The sequence below is a fragment of the Bos indicus x Bos taurus genome, chromosome 5 (genome assembly GCF_003369695.1).
Source record: "Bos indicus x Bos taurus breed Angus x Brahman F1 hybrid chromosome 5, Bos_hybrid_MaternalHap_v2.0, whole genome shotgun sequence".
NCBI lineage: Eukaryota > Metazoa > Chordata > Mammalia > Artiodactyla > Bovidae > Bos > Bos indicus x Bos taurus.
The window spans coordinates 89,272,345-89,289,337 of record NC_040080.1 but is presented as its reverse complement, the minus strand read 5'-3'; the positions used below and the strand labels follow the sequence as shown (position 1 = coordinate 89,289,337).

Genomic DNA, 16,993 nt, shown 5'->3' with positions numbered 1-16,993 from the left:
TGCCGGGGTTCTGTAGACCTCTCTCATCTGCTAAGATGAAGCTGCAGTGTGCAGAGAACGTGACCACTCTGAGGCCTGGCAGCATTTGTTACTCTAACTCCTGCCATGCATGAGCTCAGGACCCCTTGTAGTGGTCTGTCCTGGCCCCTCCCAAACTAAGCACCAAGCTCTGACTCCTTCAGGAATCTCTCACAATCCTGATCTCACAGGAATTGGGGAATAATTTCCCACTCCCTCATTTCCTGTGTACACAAGTTACTTCTAGATCAGTCTGTTTATTGCACTTTCTCAGTCCCCTCTTCCCATTAGTCAGCCACTGGAACCAGGATCCCACCCTCTTCACCGCTCCATCTGCAGTACTATCTTGTTCTTCTGCAAACACGTCCTGCTCAATACAGACTGAAGTTTCTGTCATTGAGAATAGAGTGATCCATAAACCTGGAAAAGAAACAGCCTCAGATTCAGCCACGTTAGGCTGGACTGGGGGTGGGGGGGCACTTAAACCTTGAATGGGCAGGGGTAGTGATGAAGAAGTGGAGCTGCTGCCAATGGGTGGTGCTTAGAGGGGTGGGAGGTGGCAGCGAAGGGAGCAGAAACATTCCAGACCTCCCACAGGAATGCTGTAGATTCTTGAGTCTGTTCAGAAGTCATAGCCATAAGGTGAAACACAAAGACACGGATAAATCTTTAGCTCCTTTGAATAGCCACTACTGCCCAGATTCTGGGGCCAGTTTTCCCTGGTCCAAATAGGAGCAAATAGGTTTTGATCCAAATAGGACCAAAACCTCCTATTCCATTTTCCAACTCTGAATAGAATGGAAAACATCTCCAGGATTTAAGTGATCTCCCCACCCTTACCCCTCCCAACCTAACCTGGTCATTGCGCTTTTGATGAGGCAGTGGCGGGGGTTCTGGATCCATGGCATGGTCTCTTCTGGGCGCGCTCCTGCAGTGTTGGACCGCCAGAAGCTGAAGTTCTGAGCATCAGTCAGGGGGACCCTGAAGACCTGATTAGGGACTGAATGGTTGGGCAGGTTATTAGATTTCTTAGAGTTGGGTGCCCCCTTTTGTGCCTCAGGGCACCACAAGCCCAACCTAGCAACTAGGCTTGACCAGACGCCGAGAAGTCCTGGAAAGGTAGTCACCACACCCAGCTCCACTTCTGGATGTCAGCGTCTTACACCCTTCATGGTCAGTGGAATCAGTCTTGGTTCTTCCTGTGTTTGCCACAAGTCAGTCTCCAAGAGCGCTTTCCCCAGGTGCTAAGGTGGTGCCAAAACAAGTGGTCCACCTACTTGGTTTCTTTTCTGTTTGGCCGTGCCACATGGTTGTGGGATCTCAGTTCCCCAACCAGGGATTGAACCCAGGTCCTCAGCAATAAGAGTGCAGAATCCTAACCACACAACTCACTTGGAAAATGTGCAAGATGGATCTACTGGTTCTTCCTCCCCTCCCCCTTTGGTTATTTCAGGAAATTCTTTGAAATTTAGCAGTGATACTGCCTTATATTTAGGTATTGCTAACATATAATTTATCAAGTGAAAGAGAAGTCGCTCAGTCCTGTCTGACTCTTTTCAACCCCATGGACTGTAGCCTACCAGGCTCCTCCATTCATGGAATTTTCCAGGCAAGAATACTGGAATGGATTGCCATTTCCTTCTCCAGGAGATCTTCCCTACCCAGGGATTGAATCCGGGTCTCCCACATTGTAGGCAGATGCTTTACCATCTGAGCCACTAGGGAAGTCCTATAATTTATCCAGTACCTGTTAAATTCTAAATTTTGTATTAGATATTTAAAAAATTTTGAATATCAGACTTACCTAGATTTTTTTTTTTGGATTTTCACTCTTAATTTATTGTATAAATCTAATTATATTATACCAGTGTATAAAATTTGTATATGTTTTAAAACTTAGAATTATAGCCTATATTCTGGCTATCTAGTCTTTATTATTAAAAAAAAAAAAAACAAAAAAACCCTACTGTACTATTGGGGCCTTCCAGGTGGCTTAACGGCAAAGAATCTGCCTGCCAATGCAGGAGACTCGGGTTTGATTCCTGGGTTGGGAAGCCCCTCTGAGGAAGGAAGTGGCAATGCACTCCGGTATTCTTGCCTGGGAAATCTCATGGATAGAGGAGCCTGGGGGGCTACATACAGTCCATGGGGTTGCAAAGAGTCCAATAGGATTAAGCAAAAAAACCAAACAAACCACACTTCCACTTTTCACTGTTACAACTAGGCTATTAACATATTGATACAGTTCTGTCACCACAGGATCCCAGAGTTGCCCTTTTATAGTCACATACTCCTCCCCCGACTCCTTGGTAATTAGTAATGTGTTCTTCAGTTCTGTTATTTTGTCAGTTTAAGAATGTTGTATAAATGGCATCATACAGGGGACTGGCTTTCTTTACATAGTAGAATTTCCTGGAGATTCCTGCAAGTATCTGCCTATATCAGTAGCTTGTCCTAGGTACTTTTTTAAATGTAAGTTTCTCTTTCACAAAAAACACTAGAGTGTTAATCCAGTTTTCAGATGGTCCAGAGAGGTTAAGTGATCAAAGGATTTTGCCCAAGGTCACACAGCTTGTTTGGAGTTGAAACTCAGTTCAAATTCCAAAGCTTTGATCCTCATAACAATCCTGTAAGATTGGTGGAGTTGGCATTTTCTGCCCTTTTTTTTTTAAATGAATGAGGAAACAAGTTAAAAAAGGATAAGTGACTTATCCATGGTGAGACACTAGAAAGAGACAGAAAGTACTCACAGAGACAGAGCAGAACTCACAAAGTTCTGCTGTCAATTCTGATTCAGTTTTTATCTTATCTTGTTTACCTCACTATTGGAGCCTATTTCTCCCTCTTCTCAGTCTCTTCTTGGCTCTTTCTGACCTCGCTGCCTGCTCTAAAACAGCGCCCCACCACATCCCAGCCACTTTAGCAACACAGATGCACCTTTTCTGCCCCTAGAATGGTGACAAATCCAAGACACTTACATGTCTTTAACGATACCTTCCGAACAGCTTCGTGGTACTTTGTGTGGCTATTTTGGTGCACAGAATAATTCCCATCTTCTGAGAAAATAGGGGGAAGCCTAGTGGGTACTGGATCCTTCTGGTCTGAAATGAGAGCAGACTTGTTCTGAGTACCTAGCAAATGGGATTATTCGACTTTCTCAGTCTCTGGTCTCCATGCTAACCAGGTACAGGGCAGGGATCCCTCCAAGCCCCTCACAAGCCAAGTGTTGCAGGGTTAGAAGGGGTTCATGGGACACAGTAGTATCAGGAAGAGCATTTTGGGCAGCAGGTATCAAGTGTGTTAGGAGCATTAGAGAGGTCTTAGCTTGCTTTTGGTTTAGAGCTGGACTGGTGCTGGGTCAAGTGGAGAGGGACAGGGCCAGGAGCTGGAAAGGCAGTATAGAGTGGGATAGTGTAGTCTTAGGTTTAGGAATCTTATCAGATGCAAAATCTGTATCTTCTTATAGTGACTGAAAAGATGAGATTTTCCTTACCCAGTGCTGTGGTCTGAATGTTTGAATTCCCTCCACTCCCCGCCCCCTGCCCCCAACCAAATCCATATGTTGAAAACCTAATGCCGAAGGTAATAGCATTTGGAGGCGGGGCTCTTGGGGTGTGATTCATGAGATGAATCCCCCATGAATGGAACAAGTGCCCTTATAAAAAGAGGTCTGAGAGAGCTTCCTGGCCCCGTCTGCCATGTGAGGGAACAACAGGAAGTCTGCAACCTGGAAGAGAGCCCTCACCTGGCTTCCTGATCCTGGACTGCCAGCCTCCTCTGAGAAATAAATCTCTGTTGTTTATAAGCCACCCAGTCTATGGTATTTTGTTACAGGAGCCTGCATGGACTAAGATACCCAGCCTCTCTTATAGCAAGGCCAAGGGCCAAGAGTTTTGGCTAGGCCAATCAACATGTCTTCTTCAGATTTTGAATCAAAGATTGGGGTTGCAAAGAAGCTGGGACCATGTGAAGCCTTTTTCTGTTGATGGAGGTTGGGGCAGTGAAGCTGCCTCTTGTCTCCAGCAGCATTGTCTGGGGCCCAGTGTCCTCAGTGCCAGCAGTGTCCACCACAGCACTGAATGCACTGGTGTCTCTGCACAGCCAGGTCTATGGCATGATTGTGAACCTTGTTCCTGGTTACTATCTGCCAAACTTGGTTCTCTGTCCCTTCTACAGTTTTTCTGTGCCTCCTAATATTTTTTAAACAACTACTTCAAGGACTTGCCTGGTGGTCTAGTGGTTAAGAATTTGCCTTGCAATGCAGGGGGCTTGGGTTTGATCCCTGGTCAGGGAACTAAGTCCCACACGCCACAGAGCACCTGAGCCCATGTACCACAACTAGAGGGTCTGTGGGCTGCAGTGAAAGATCTCACATGTTGCAACTAAGACCTGAAACACCTGAATAATTATTTTTTAAAATAAAAAATTACTTATTGTATAACACACACACAAAAAGTTATATATATATAATTTATACAACTTAATGAGTTTGGAGATAAGTATACACCTGTGAAACCATCACTAAAATCTATGCCACAAACATATCTGTCTCCTCCAAAAACTTCCTCTCACCTTTATTATTATTTTGTAACAAGAACATCTAACAAACTCTTGTCTCTTTGCAGAGTTAAACTTCCTCTCACCTTCTTTATTATTATTTTGTAACAAGAACTTCTAACATAAACTCTCGTCTCTTTGCAGAGTTAAACTTCCTCTCACCTTCTTTATTATTTTGTAACAAGAACATCTAACATGAACTCTAGTCTCTTTGCAGAGTTTTAGTATATAGTATAGTATTTACTATGCTGTACAGTAGATCTCTAGGATTTATTCTTCTTGCATAGCTGAAACTTTGTACCCTTTGATTATTGCCCTCCTGTTTTTTCCTCCCCTGAGCCTCTGGAAAACACTATTGTATTCTTTGGTTCTATTGAGTTTAATTATTTTAGATTCCTCATATAAGTGGTATCGTGTAATATGTGTCTTCTGTCTGGCTTATTTCACTTGGCATATCTTCCAGGTTCATCCATGTTGTTGCAAATGCCAGGATTTCCCTAGGTTTTTTTTTAAGGCCAACTAATATTCCATTGTATGCATTTACCACATTAAAAAAATCCATCCAAGCCCTAATGGACATTTCTGTTACTTCGATGTCTTGGATAGTGTGCATAATGCTGCAACAAATATGAAAGTGCAGATTTCCCTTTGAGATCATGATTTCAATTTCTTTGGGGATATATATACCAGAAGTGAGATTATTGGGTCATATGGTAGTTCTATTTTAATTTCTTGAGAAATTGCCCTGTTTTCTACAGTGGCTGTATCCATTTGCTTACCTACCACAATGCATGTGGGTTCCCTTTTCTTCTCACCAATGCTGTTAACTTTTGTGGATTTTGTTTTTTATTATACCCACTTTAAGAGGTGTGAGGTGATATATCATTGTGGTTTTAATTTGCATTTCCCTAATGATTAGATGTTGAGCATCTTTTCATATACCTGTTGGCCATTTGTGTGTCTTCTTTGGAGAAGTCTATTCAGATCCTCTGCCCATTTAATTGGATTTTCTTTATTTTTTGCTGTTGAGTTATAGGAATTCATTATGTGTTTTGGTTATTAACCCTTTATCATATATATGGTTTTCAAGTATTTTCTCCCATACTGTAGGTTGTCTTTTCAATTTGTTTCTTTTGCCATATGGAAGCTTTTAAGTTTGGTGTAGTCTCACCACCATCTTTAAAAAAAATTCATGTTCTGCTTAAATAGGCTAGATTTGGCTTGCATCTCAGAACTGAGCTTGTCGTGAACTGAATCAAAGTTTGCCATTCTCTCTGGAAATCGTTTGTTGAGATTGCTGCCTCATCTCGGGCGGGTGGTGGGGATGCCCGCTGTTCTGTAGTTCTTCCGCAGTTCCTGCTTTCCCCTTTATTCTGCTTGGCCCCACACGTTCATCATCTCTGTCCCTCCACCCTCCCTTTTGCCCTCCCATGGACATCCTTAACATTCTCTGCGACAGTGACACCACCAGAGTGGGGCAAAGTTTGAGTCCCCTCCATTGACAGTTGAGGGCCGGGACAGGTGGAACCCTGGACTGAACCAGGGGTTGGCTTTGTACTTCATCGCAGGTTACATTTCCTAGAAACAGTGTCATCTGAGTTTGGTTGTTTGACTTTGGGCTAAGTGAGGGTGGCGGAATGTCCATGGCCAAGTAAGTGCAGACCGAGGAAGAGCAAGAGCATATTCCTAGTGAGCAATGGGACCTGGACTGCAGGTAAGTACTAACTAGGGTGCAGGTGACAGTGGGAACTCTTTCTCTGGTCCTGAGGCCTCAGGCTGATTGTTCTTTAAAGTATAGCCATATGAGTATTATCAGATGACTGTTACGTCAGTTTCTGAGTAGTAGGTGCCCAGCTTCCTGTATGGGTTACCATGTGCTTGGAGGTATCTTAGACAGTATCACCCACTTGGATGCCTTCTTCTTGAATCAAGCACCAGTTGGCCTACTCCTCGGATCAGTATTTGGCAAGCTGGAAGATATTTTTGGTAACCCATAACTTTGCCAAGTTTTGGAAGCCATCTGAGGTGAAGGGTGGTGAGGGGTAGGTAAGAATCATGTCACAGCTACTGTGAAAGGGCATGTTCTGGATAGCGTGATGCAATGAACTCTTTATAAGCAAATTCCACTGTGGCAAGGGAGAAAATTTCATCATTTTTTTGGCAGATGGTATAAGAGAGGTTCTTCATCCACTTGGTTAATACTATACTGCATATGGTTTTTTGTGGTAAATAGATAGGAAGGGCCCTGACAGCTTCTTCTAGAACCAGGCCATAAGTTAGGAATTGCCACATGACCAGATTTAATGCTTTGAATGGACTGTGAAGGATATATGGGATAATGCAAAAATAGTTGGCTGGATCTTCTACTTTTCCAAATATATGTTGTAGATTTCTCAGTAGTATAAGGGCCCCTAAGAAGGTCACAAAATCTTAGTTTCCCACTGCTTTGCCCACTGTTTCTGTTAGTTGGAACTGGGGCTGATTGGCCACAATGTTTTCAGGCTGAAAACTCTTTAGAATGGGTCTACCTATGATGGTTCAGATGGTAAAGAATCTTCCTGCGATGCAGGAGACCTGGGTTTAATCCCTGGGTCAGGAAGATCCCCTGGAAAAGGGCGTAGTTACCCACCCCAGTATTCTTGCCTGGAAAATTTCATGGACAGAGGAGCCTGGTGGGCTATAGCCCATGGGGTCACAAAGAGTTGGACGTGACTGAGCGACTAAGCATGTACGCTACCTCAGTGGCTCCCAGAATTCTGAATTTTAGGTTAAGGTATTTGCCTGTCTGTTCCAGATTCTTAGTACATAGTGATGACAATATCTAACAGATATTACTTGAAGTTGGTGTCACTGTAAGCAGAGTAATACCACCCAGACTAGAAATGCATGCAAGATATTTGTAGAACATACTTGTAGAAATGCAAACAACATTTCCAGATGTTGTGGTATTGTACATAAAATATGACTCCTATCTAAGAGGTTATATCAGATACGAGGCAAGTTGACTAGAGTATTAACACAGACTGAAACTGGTTGGAGTATTTTTGGGAGCTATCTTGCACTTAGTCTTTCCTGATATCAGGAAATTGTCAGTGATTTGGGAGAAAGTGAACAAGAACATAAACCCAGGGAACCAGACCAATTCACAGGGCACATTTTACACATGGAGGCAGTGCCTTTACCTCCAAAAATATCTTCCTTAAAGTGGTGCAGTTCTTCAGAATTCTGAACACAGGAAAAGTGGGGGGGGGGGGGCGGGGCGGCAGCCATGAGATAAGAGAGAGACAGTGCTGGTTGCAGACTGCTGATATAAAATGGACTGCATGGATCTTCTAGCGATAACAACAATAAGAGCTGATATGCAATGAATGTGCTTGGCACAACTGTAAATACAACGTGGGTACTATTACCTTATTTTATAAATGGAGAAATGGAGGCCCAGAGAAGTTTAGTGATTTGCCAAGATCACATGACTAGCATATGGCCAAGACATGATTTAACCCAGCACTCTGGCTCTACTGCCCATGCTCTTAACCACCACATTAAATTGGCTTCTGAAATATCATCAGGGTTTCCAGGAAAGACCAAGGGCTAAGGAAAAATATGAACTGACAGAACTACCCTCTTAGTGGGCTCTCTTGTGTATAGCTCAATGACGGCCCTGTTAAGGGTGTCTTCTCACCCTAAAGAAGCCTTGTGTTGGGTAAGGGACTTTGTAATGATATTACCTTGTTCCAGAAGCAGATCTCTGCCTCCCTGAGCGTCACTTAAATGCAGAACATCATTTCCTATGGCTAGCATCGAGGGAACAGAGAAGACTGGAACCTGGTGGGTCACTCTTCAGTGGATTAGACCAGTCTCAGCGGGGAGAACCGGTAGGGAAAGACCAAGCCCCTGTGAAAAAAGTGGTCTACCTGCTGCAATACAGACACAGGCACCTACCTTGGAGGTGGCTTTGGCAGGGTGGTATTACTCTGCTCGCAGTTATACCAACTTCAAGACAACTGCAAGTAATGTCTATTAGATGTTATCTAACTGTGAGTAGCTTGAGTATCTTCTCCCTCTAGTTTCAGGTGGATGAGGATGACGGTCTGTAGCAGCTATGAGATGTATGAGTGTTTCCAAAAATTCACTTCTATAATTTCAGTATGTTTATCCATTTAGAAAGGTGGAGGAGCTCAGACTTTGGCCAGTTCACTCTTGGCTGCATTGTGCCGTTCACGCTCCTGTTCTAAAAGCCAGAACTACAGTGCCCTCTGCTGGAGTCTAAGAATGGCATATCCAGCTGTCTTCTCATAGCGGGTCATCAAACAGGCAGCTAGGAGAGGTCAACAGAACTAGGAGACTGAGCAGAGTACTTTCCAGCAAGGGTGGGGAAAACCACCTATGGGATCCCTTTGACAAGATCCAGAAAATGAGAATACAAGTGATACATACTCAGCTTTTACCAAAGATTTACTTTTTCTTTGAAGAGATTCATTTGGAAGTAAGAGTAACCAGGAGGACTCATTATGGAATTCCTCTGGGAGGAGGAATGATAAGGCTGCAGTGGAGGAAGATGGAGTGAGGCCCTTTGGATATGCAGAGCTCAGAGGTCACTGTGTCTGTGGCTGGAGGGCAGTCACTAGAGAGTCTGGCAGGCAGACTCTGTCATTTGTTTCCAATTAAGAACAAGTATGAGCACTCTTTACCGCCAATCCCCATCAGTCTGCCTCTGAGATGCCTGTCAGTGGGCAATGCCCTGAGTGGAGATGTGTGTTGGGATGATGTCTAGCTTGACCTAGGTTTTTCATATAACAAGGCAAGGGAGTTGTCTTAGCAAAGGACCACATAAGGGAATTTTTCTGAAATTCTAAGACACTTCTGAACCAAGAAAAGAGTCCACATGTGATGCTAAAAGAAGATGGGAGAACAAGATTCAAAGCAACTTGTGAGACAGATTCAGCAAAGGAAAGGACAGATATGTGGCCAGGCTCTCCTGGGGATAGGGAAGGGAAAGTTTAGGCACTCGAGGTGAATGAACTCAGGAAGCTGGGCTGAACCTGCAGGGGCAACTAGTAGAATTAGGATCAGTAAGGTGAGTCTGGGAGGGGTAGGAATTACTGATTGATGGACAAGAGAGTTCTGGTCACTGGTCAGGGATGCTCTTCTGTGAGCAACTGCAATTGACCAGGCTCTTTCAGGGTCTGGATGAACTATCCTTTGATGCCAGCTAGCATTTGTTGCTTCTCAAGAAATCTTATGGTTAAAAATATTGCTTTCCATGGGAACTCCCTGGTGGTCTGATGGTTAGGACTCGGCGCTTTCACTGCCAAAGGGCCCAGGTTCAATCCCTGGTTGAGGAACTAAGATCCAAATATATATACTGCTTTTCAGGTTCTCTACCCCTGGCAGGTATGTTTTGAGTAGCAAATATATTCTAGTCAGAGGAAAGGTATATATTCCCTATGTAAATAAAATTATGGTTTTTAACTTTTCTTCCAATCATCTGTCATACAGTTTTATGTGCTAGGTCTTAGGTGTATTACATACATTGAATATTTAATTTACTCTCCAAAACAGATCAGTAAGGAAGGCATTATCATCTCCATTTACAGGTGAGGAAAATGGGGCACTCTGAATTTGCTTAGTGTGAGATAGCTTTGAGTACCTGAGAAAAATGAGTTTCTGAAGTCAAGGATAAACCAAAATATGCTCTCCACACCCAGTTTTCCTCTTTGGCTTTTCTATTTTGGTTCTTTATCAGGAGGAAAAGAAAGGAAGGGGGCAGAGACTGGCAGAATATTTAGTTACCTGTGTTGACTCACTTCTACAAGTTTTCATTATAACAAGGAAAGCTTGAGTGGGCCCTCATATCTACTAGAAGTGAAAAAAAACTTTCTTCAAAGAAAAATTGTGAATAACTTAAAAATATCATTATAGTATGTGTTAAGAATGTGAAGTGTTAATAGGTTCATTTTAATGTTGCTGTTAAAGCTCTCACTGAAGAGCCAGGTAAGAGTGGCTGATCTGAGCATGGAGAACAGGTTGAAGTGCTAGTACAGGCAGTCAGAAAAAGGTCAAGCCTCTTGAGTGAATGTATTAACAAGGTGAAATCAGTCAGAAAGCGAGCAGAGCCAGAGACTCATTCTGAAGACAAGTGTGGGTTACAACTCACAGTCCTGTAAGGTCACTTGTGTTGTGGAACTAAGGCTGAGCAGTCAGGAACTGTGTGTTCCTTAAATTAATGAATGTAGAAACTGAGATTAGAAAGACCTGGTTAAGCATGGTGGATGGATGTGGTTTTGTAAGAGCCAAACAGAATGCAGAACGCAGTATTTTCTCCACACATACTTTTTCCAAACCAGTTCTGAAGTAACAGAAAGGTATGAAGTAAGTTCCCCATTATGGTGGTCCACATTCCCAATCCTCTACCAGCTGACATATTGTAAGCAACATTAGCCCCATCCGGATTCAGAACCAGGTGAGCTCTGTTGCTCTTTCTTGTTAATGTGTTAAATAAGATGAAAGCTAAGAGTTTACCATTTAATTTAGCAACATCACCATGGATAGGAGCACTGGTGACTAGGTATGTTTCAGTGGACTGGTGGGGGCAAGAGCCCAATTGATGCAGGTTCAAGAGAGACTGGCAGGACATTTGGAGACAGAAAGACCCGACAATTCTTTTAAGAAGCTTTTGACAGAAAGACCCAACAATTCTTTTGAGAAGCTTTTCTGTATAGGGGGTAGGCAGGGAAATAGGATGTAAGGTTTTAAGATGGAAGAAATTATAGCATGTATGTATGTAGATAGGAATGGTTAGACACAGAAAAACTGATGCAACAGTTGGAGTAGTATTGGAGTAGTATCTTTGAATAGTCAAAGATCTGATGCACAAGTGGAGGGGTTGGTCTTAAGTGTGTAGAACATTCACTTGTTATTATAAGACATATATGGGCACAGATGCAGGTAGATAGATAGATACGGTTTGTGAGGGGTTATATAAATTATCTTCCAGTTGCTTCCATTTTCACTGTGAAATAGAAGGAAAGTCATTATCTGAGAGTGAGGATAGGGGAGGAAGTGGTGGAGGTTTGAGGGAAGAGAAGGTATGAAGAGGCCTTCAGAAGAGTGCATAGAACAAAGAAATGTAGTCTGACATTTGGGCAGCCATGAAGACCCATTTAAGTTTAGTGATCAGGAATTTTAAAGTGAGGTCAATCAGCATGGTTGTTTTTCTCCTGTTGATGAGTCTAAACTACTTTTCCTCCTGTTGATGAGTCTAAACTACTTTTCCTAGGAATTTTGGTATAATCACAAGTGGGAGGGGGGAGAGTGGTGGAGAAAGAAATGGGGACAACAGCTTGAGGGGACCATATGATCGGAGAGGATTCCTTTTTTTCCCAGATGGAAGAGATTACAGCATATTTGTATACTTAGGGGAATGATCTGGGAAGAGGGAAAAAACTGAGGGAAAAGGGGATAATTACAGGAGCAAAATCCTTGAGGTTAAGAGTGGATTAGATCCATGACTTCCCTGGTGGTCCAGTAGTTAAGAATCCGCCTGCCAATGCAGGGACGCAGGTTCAGTCTCTGTTCCAGGAAGATCCCACGTGCCACAGAGCAACTAAGCCTATGTGCCACAACTACTGAGCCTGCGCTGCAGAGCCCATGCTTCATAACAAGACATGCCACCACAATGAGAAGCCCATTGCGCTGCAACAAAGAGTAGCCTCCACTTGCCACAACTAGAGAAAGCCCACTTACAGCAACAAAGATCCAGTGCAGCCAAAAATAAATAAACCTAAAAAAGTGGATGAGATATAATAGACAAATGGAGTTAGTTCATTCATTGTAGCAGAGGGAAGATAGAAATGCAGTGGAATGTTAGATGTGATGATGGAAAGTGTCTTTTGATTACTCCTACTTAGTTAAATAAGGAACAAGGAAGTTATTACCTCAGAGTGAGGATGGGAGAGGGCATTTTAGAGATTTGAGGAGAGAATAGATGTAAAGTTGCCTTGAGGAGCAGGAGAGTGGCTAGGGAAATATAATAGGATTATCAGGAAGTCCCAAGTGCTCACTTGAGATTTGCGGTTATTGTTCCTAATCATTCTAGGAAGACTAGATGTCCAGGAGGACAGCCATATACACATACCTTTGTCTTGACAGATTGCCCTGGAGTTCAACACTCCAACTCCCTTGAGTTTCATAGCCTTATCCGGAGCTTCTAGAGTCAGCCTATGTACCCCAGAGCTTGGTCACATGAGCCCAGACTTCAGTTCTGGGGCAGCTGAAGTGGCTTCAAGGGAATACTAGAAACAGAACATAATTGCTATTGAGTGGAATTTGTACATAGAGGTCTGAATAATACAACTGAAACCAAACTTCGCAGAGGGTAGTCAAGTTCCCTGAATGTCTTTGTGCATAGATATTTCAGGATGTGCATAATTAAAATGACTGGTGAAGAACATACAATATGCTGCCACTTTATGGCAAAAGACACACATGGATTGAAAGTGAGGGATGGAAAAAGATACTTCATGCAAATGGAAACAGTAAGAAATCAGGGGTAGCAATAGTCTTATTAGACAAAATAGACTTTAAAACAAAGTCCATGAAGAAAGACAAAGAAGGACACTATATAATGATAAAGGAATCATTATATTACAAAAAGAGGATATTACATGTGTTATTAATAACATATATACACCCAATACATACCCAACAAGACAAAATGGTTCTCTGAAGAGGTATTACAAAATAGCTGAAAAAAGAAGAGAAACAAAAGGCAAAGGAGGAAAGGAAAGATATACCCATCTGAATGCAGAGTTCCAAAGAATAGCAAGGAGAGATGAGAAAGCCTTCCTAAGTGAACAATGCAAAGAAATAGAGGAAAACAATAGAGTGGGAATGACTAGAGATCTCTTCAAGAAAATTAGAGATACCAAGGGAACATGTCATGCAAAATGGGCACAGTAAAGGACAGAAACAGTATGGATCTAACAGAAACAGAAGATACTAAGAAGAGGTGGCAAGAATACATGGAAGAACTGTACAAAAAAGGTCTTAATGAGCCGGATAACCACCATGGTATGTTCACTCACCTAGAATCAGACATCCTGGAGTGTGAAGTCAAGTGGGCCTTAAAAAGCATCACTACAAACAAAACTAGTGGAGGTGATGGAATTCCAGTTGAGCTATTTCAAATCCTAAAGGATGATGATGCTGTTAAAGTGTTGTACTCAATATGCCAGCAAATTTGGAAAACTCATCAGTGACCACAGCACTGGAAAAGGTCAGTTTTCATTCCAATTCCAAAGAAGGGCAATGCCAAAGAATGTTCAAATTATTGTACAATTGTGCTCATTTCACATGCTAGCAAGGTAATGCTCAAAATCCAAGCTAGGCTTCAACAGTATGTTAACAGAGAACTTCCAGATGTACAAGGTAGATTTAGAAAAGGCAGAAGAACAGAGATCAAATGGTCAACATCTGTTGGATCACAGAAAACCCAAAGGAATTCCAGAAAAATATCTACTTCTGCTTCATTGACTAATCTAAAGCCTTTGACTGTGTGGATCACAACAAACTGTGAAAAATTCTTAGAGAGATGGGAATATCAGACCACCTTACCTGCCTCCTGAGAAATCTGTATGCAGGTCAAGAAGCAACAGCTAGAGCCAGACATGGAACAATGGATTTGTTCAAAGTTGAGAAAGGAGGCTGTATATTGTCACCCTGCTTATTTATGCAGCGTACATCATGTGAAATGCTGGACTGAATGACTTGCAAGCTGGAATCAAGATTGCTGGGAGCAATATCAGTAACCTCAGATATGCAGATGACACCGCCCTAATGGAAGAAAGCAAAGAGAAACTAAAGAGGCTCTTGATGAGGTGAAAGACGAGAGTGAAAAAGCTGGCTTAAAACTCAACATTGAAAAAACTAAGATCAATAGCATCTAGTCCCTCACTTCATGGCAAATAGGTGGGGTAACAATGGAAACAGTGAGAGACTTTATTTTCTTGAGTTCCAAAATCACTGCAGATGGTGACTGCAGCCAAGAAACTAAAAGACACTTGCTCCTTGGAAGAAAAGCTATGACAAACTTAGTGTATTAAAAAGCAGAGACATCACTTTGCCAACAAAGGTCCATCTAGTTAAAGCTATGGTTTTTCCAGTAGCCATGTACTGATACGAGAGTTGGACCATAAAGAAGGCTGAACACCAAAGAATTGGTGCTTTCAAACTGTGGTGGTGGAGAAAACTCTTAAGAGTCCCTTGGACAGCAAGGAGATCAAACAGGTCAATCCTAAAGGAAATTTCCTGAATATTAATTGGAAGGACTGAGGCTGAAGCTGAAGCATCAGTACTTTGGCCACCTGATTCAAAGAACTGACTCATTGGAAATGGCCCTAATGCTGGGAAAGACTGAGGGCAGGAGGAGAGGAGAGTGACAGAGAATGGGATGGTTGGATGGCATCACTGACTCAATGGACATGAGTTTGAGCAAACTCCAAGAGATTAGTAAAGGACAGGGAAGCCTGGAGAGCTGCAGTCCATGGGGTTGCAAAGAGTCAGACGTGACTGAGTAACTGAACAACAATAATGGAAATACACCCAATATGGGAGCACCTAATACATAAAACAAATACTAACAGATATAAAGGGAGAAATTGACATGAGTTATGTGTACATATGACGTATGTGTATATATGTAAATATATGTGCATATATACATACACACCTATATATGGTAAATATTTCAGTAATAGTAGAAGACAGCAATGGCACCCCACACCAGTACTCTTGCCTGGAAAATCCCATGGATGGAGGAGCCTGGTGGGCTGCAGTCCATGGGGTTGCTAAGAGTCGGACACGACTGAGCGACTTCACTTTCACTTTTCACTTTCATGCATTGGAGAAGGAGATGGCAACCCATTCCAGTGTTCTTGCCTGGAGAATCCCAGGGACGGGGGAGCCTGGTGGGCTGCTGTCTATGGGGTCGCACAGAGTCGGACACGACTGAAGTGACTTAGCAGCAGCAGCAGCAGGAGACTTTAACACCTCACTGACATCAAAGGACAGATCTTCCAGACAGAAAATCAGTAAAGCAACAGAAATCCTAAAGAACACAATAAAACAGCTGGACTTATATCTACAAGACACTACATCCAAACAAAACAAACAAAACAAAGAACCAGGACTTCCCTGGTGGTGCAATGGATAAGGATCTGCCTGTCAATGCAGGGGGCACATGGGTTTGATCCCTGGTTTGGGAAGATTCCACATGCTGAGGAGCAACTAAGCCCATGCACCACAACTACTGAGCCCATGCTCTAGAGCCCACAAGCTGCAACTACTGAAGCCCACGTGCCTAAAGCCTGCACCACAACAAGAGAAGCCATCACAACGAGAAGCCCATGCACCAGAATAGAGTAGACCCTGCTCGCCACAACTAGAGAAAGTCCGTACAAAGTAATGAAGACCTAGCACAGTCAAAATAAAAATAGATAAATAATTTTTTTAAAAAGAACCAGAGTACACATTCTTTTCAAGTCTCAAGGAACATTTTCTAGAATAGACCACATAATTTCACACAAAACAAGACTCAACAAAGTTAAGAGGAGAGAAATAATTTCAAGCATCTTTTCTGACCATAGCAGTATGAAACTAGAAATCAACCACAGGAGAAAAAAATGCATGTTACAAATGGGAGATGAGCCACAGGTTTCTGACTGGGATACAGTGAAAGTAGTCTGTGATCAAAGTGGGAGTTGGAAGTGCTTTGCTATAGTTTGGCCTTGAATTGCTTCTAGATTTTGAAATTCGCTCTTAGGAAGTTCTTGCCTTACCTCTACACATGGCTGGTTCATTCTCATTCTTCATGAAGTTGCTCAAACATTACTTCCTTGATTATTGTCTAAAGTGGACCTCTCCAAGTTACTTTCCATCATGGGATCTATGAACTCAGTTGCTTCCAAGAGTCAGGCAGATAATGAATGAAACAAACTGAGCAAGAAACTTGTCCAATCAAAATGGTCAGCTGCTACTTTGGCCTTTCGTGCTCATGTGGGAACTTAGGGCCAGTGCGGCCAGTTCTAATCTTTAAGAGAAGTCAGAAATGTGGAATTTACATAAAATCTCCTGAGTTTTAGATGTTGGTCCAAATTTTTTCAAGAAATCACTCTGCAGGCTGAGTCTGGCCCTCTGGCCAGCAGTTTATAACTCCTGAGCCACTGGATCAACTCTCCCACCCTTGTATCCTTTCCATACTTGTTATACTTGTTATAATCTGTGAATATCTTGTTTATTTATTTATCGTCTGTGTTAGTCACTTTTGTATTCCCAGTGTCTAACACTGTGCCTGGCTCAGTCAGTTACCAAAAAATAAATATCTGATCTTGAACGAGAAGGGGAGTCTGGATTGATGCCC

At 42.6% G+C, this 16,993-nt stretch overlaps 1 protein-coding gene across 1 annotated transcript in view; it reads right to left on the bottom strand.

The window, feature by feature from the left end:
- Positions 1-259: 259 nt before the first annotated feature.
- TEX49 (testis expressed 49) overlaps positions 260-16,993 on the bottom strand; it is a 28,853-nt gene continuing 12,119 nt past the window's right edge. Inside the window, exons 2-4 of the mRNA XM_027542711.1 lie at positions 2,997-3,119; positions 874-1,018; positions 260-438 (exon numbers count right to left, since the gene is read on the bottom strand). Of these exons, the coding sequence (XP_027398512.1) occupies positions 390-438; positions 874-1,018; positions 2,997-3,119 (317 nt within the window). The 3' untranslated portion in view covers positions 260-389. The remainder of the gene's footprint in view (positions 439-873; positions 1,019-2,996; positions 3,120-16,993) is intronic.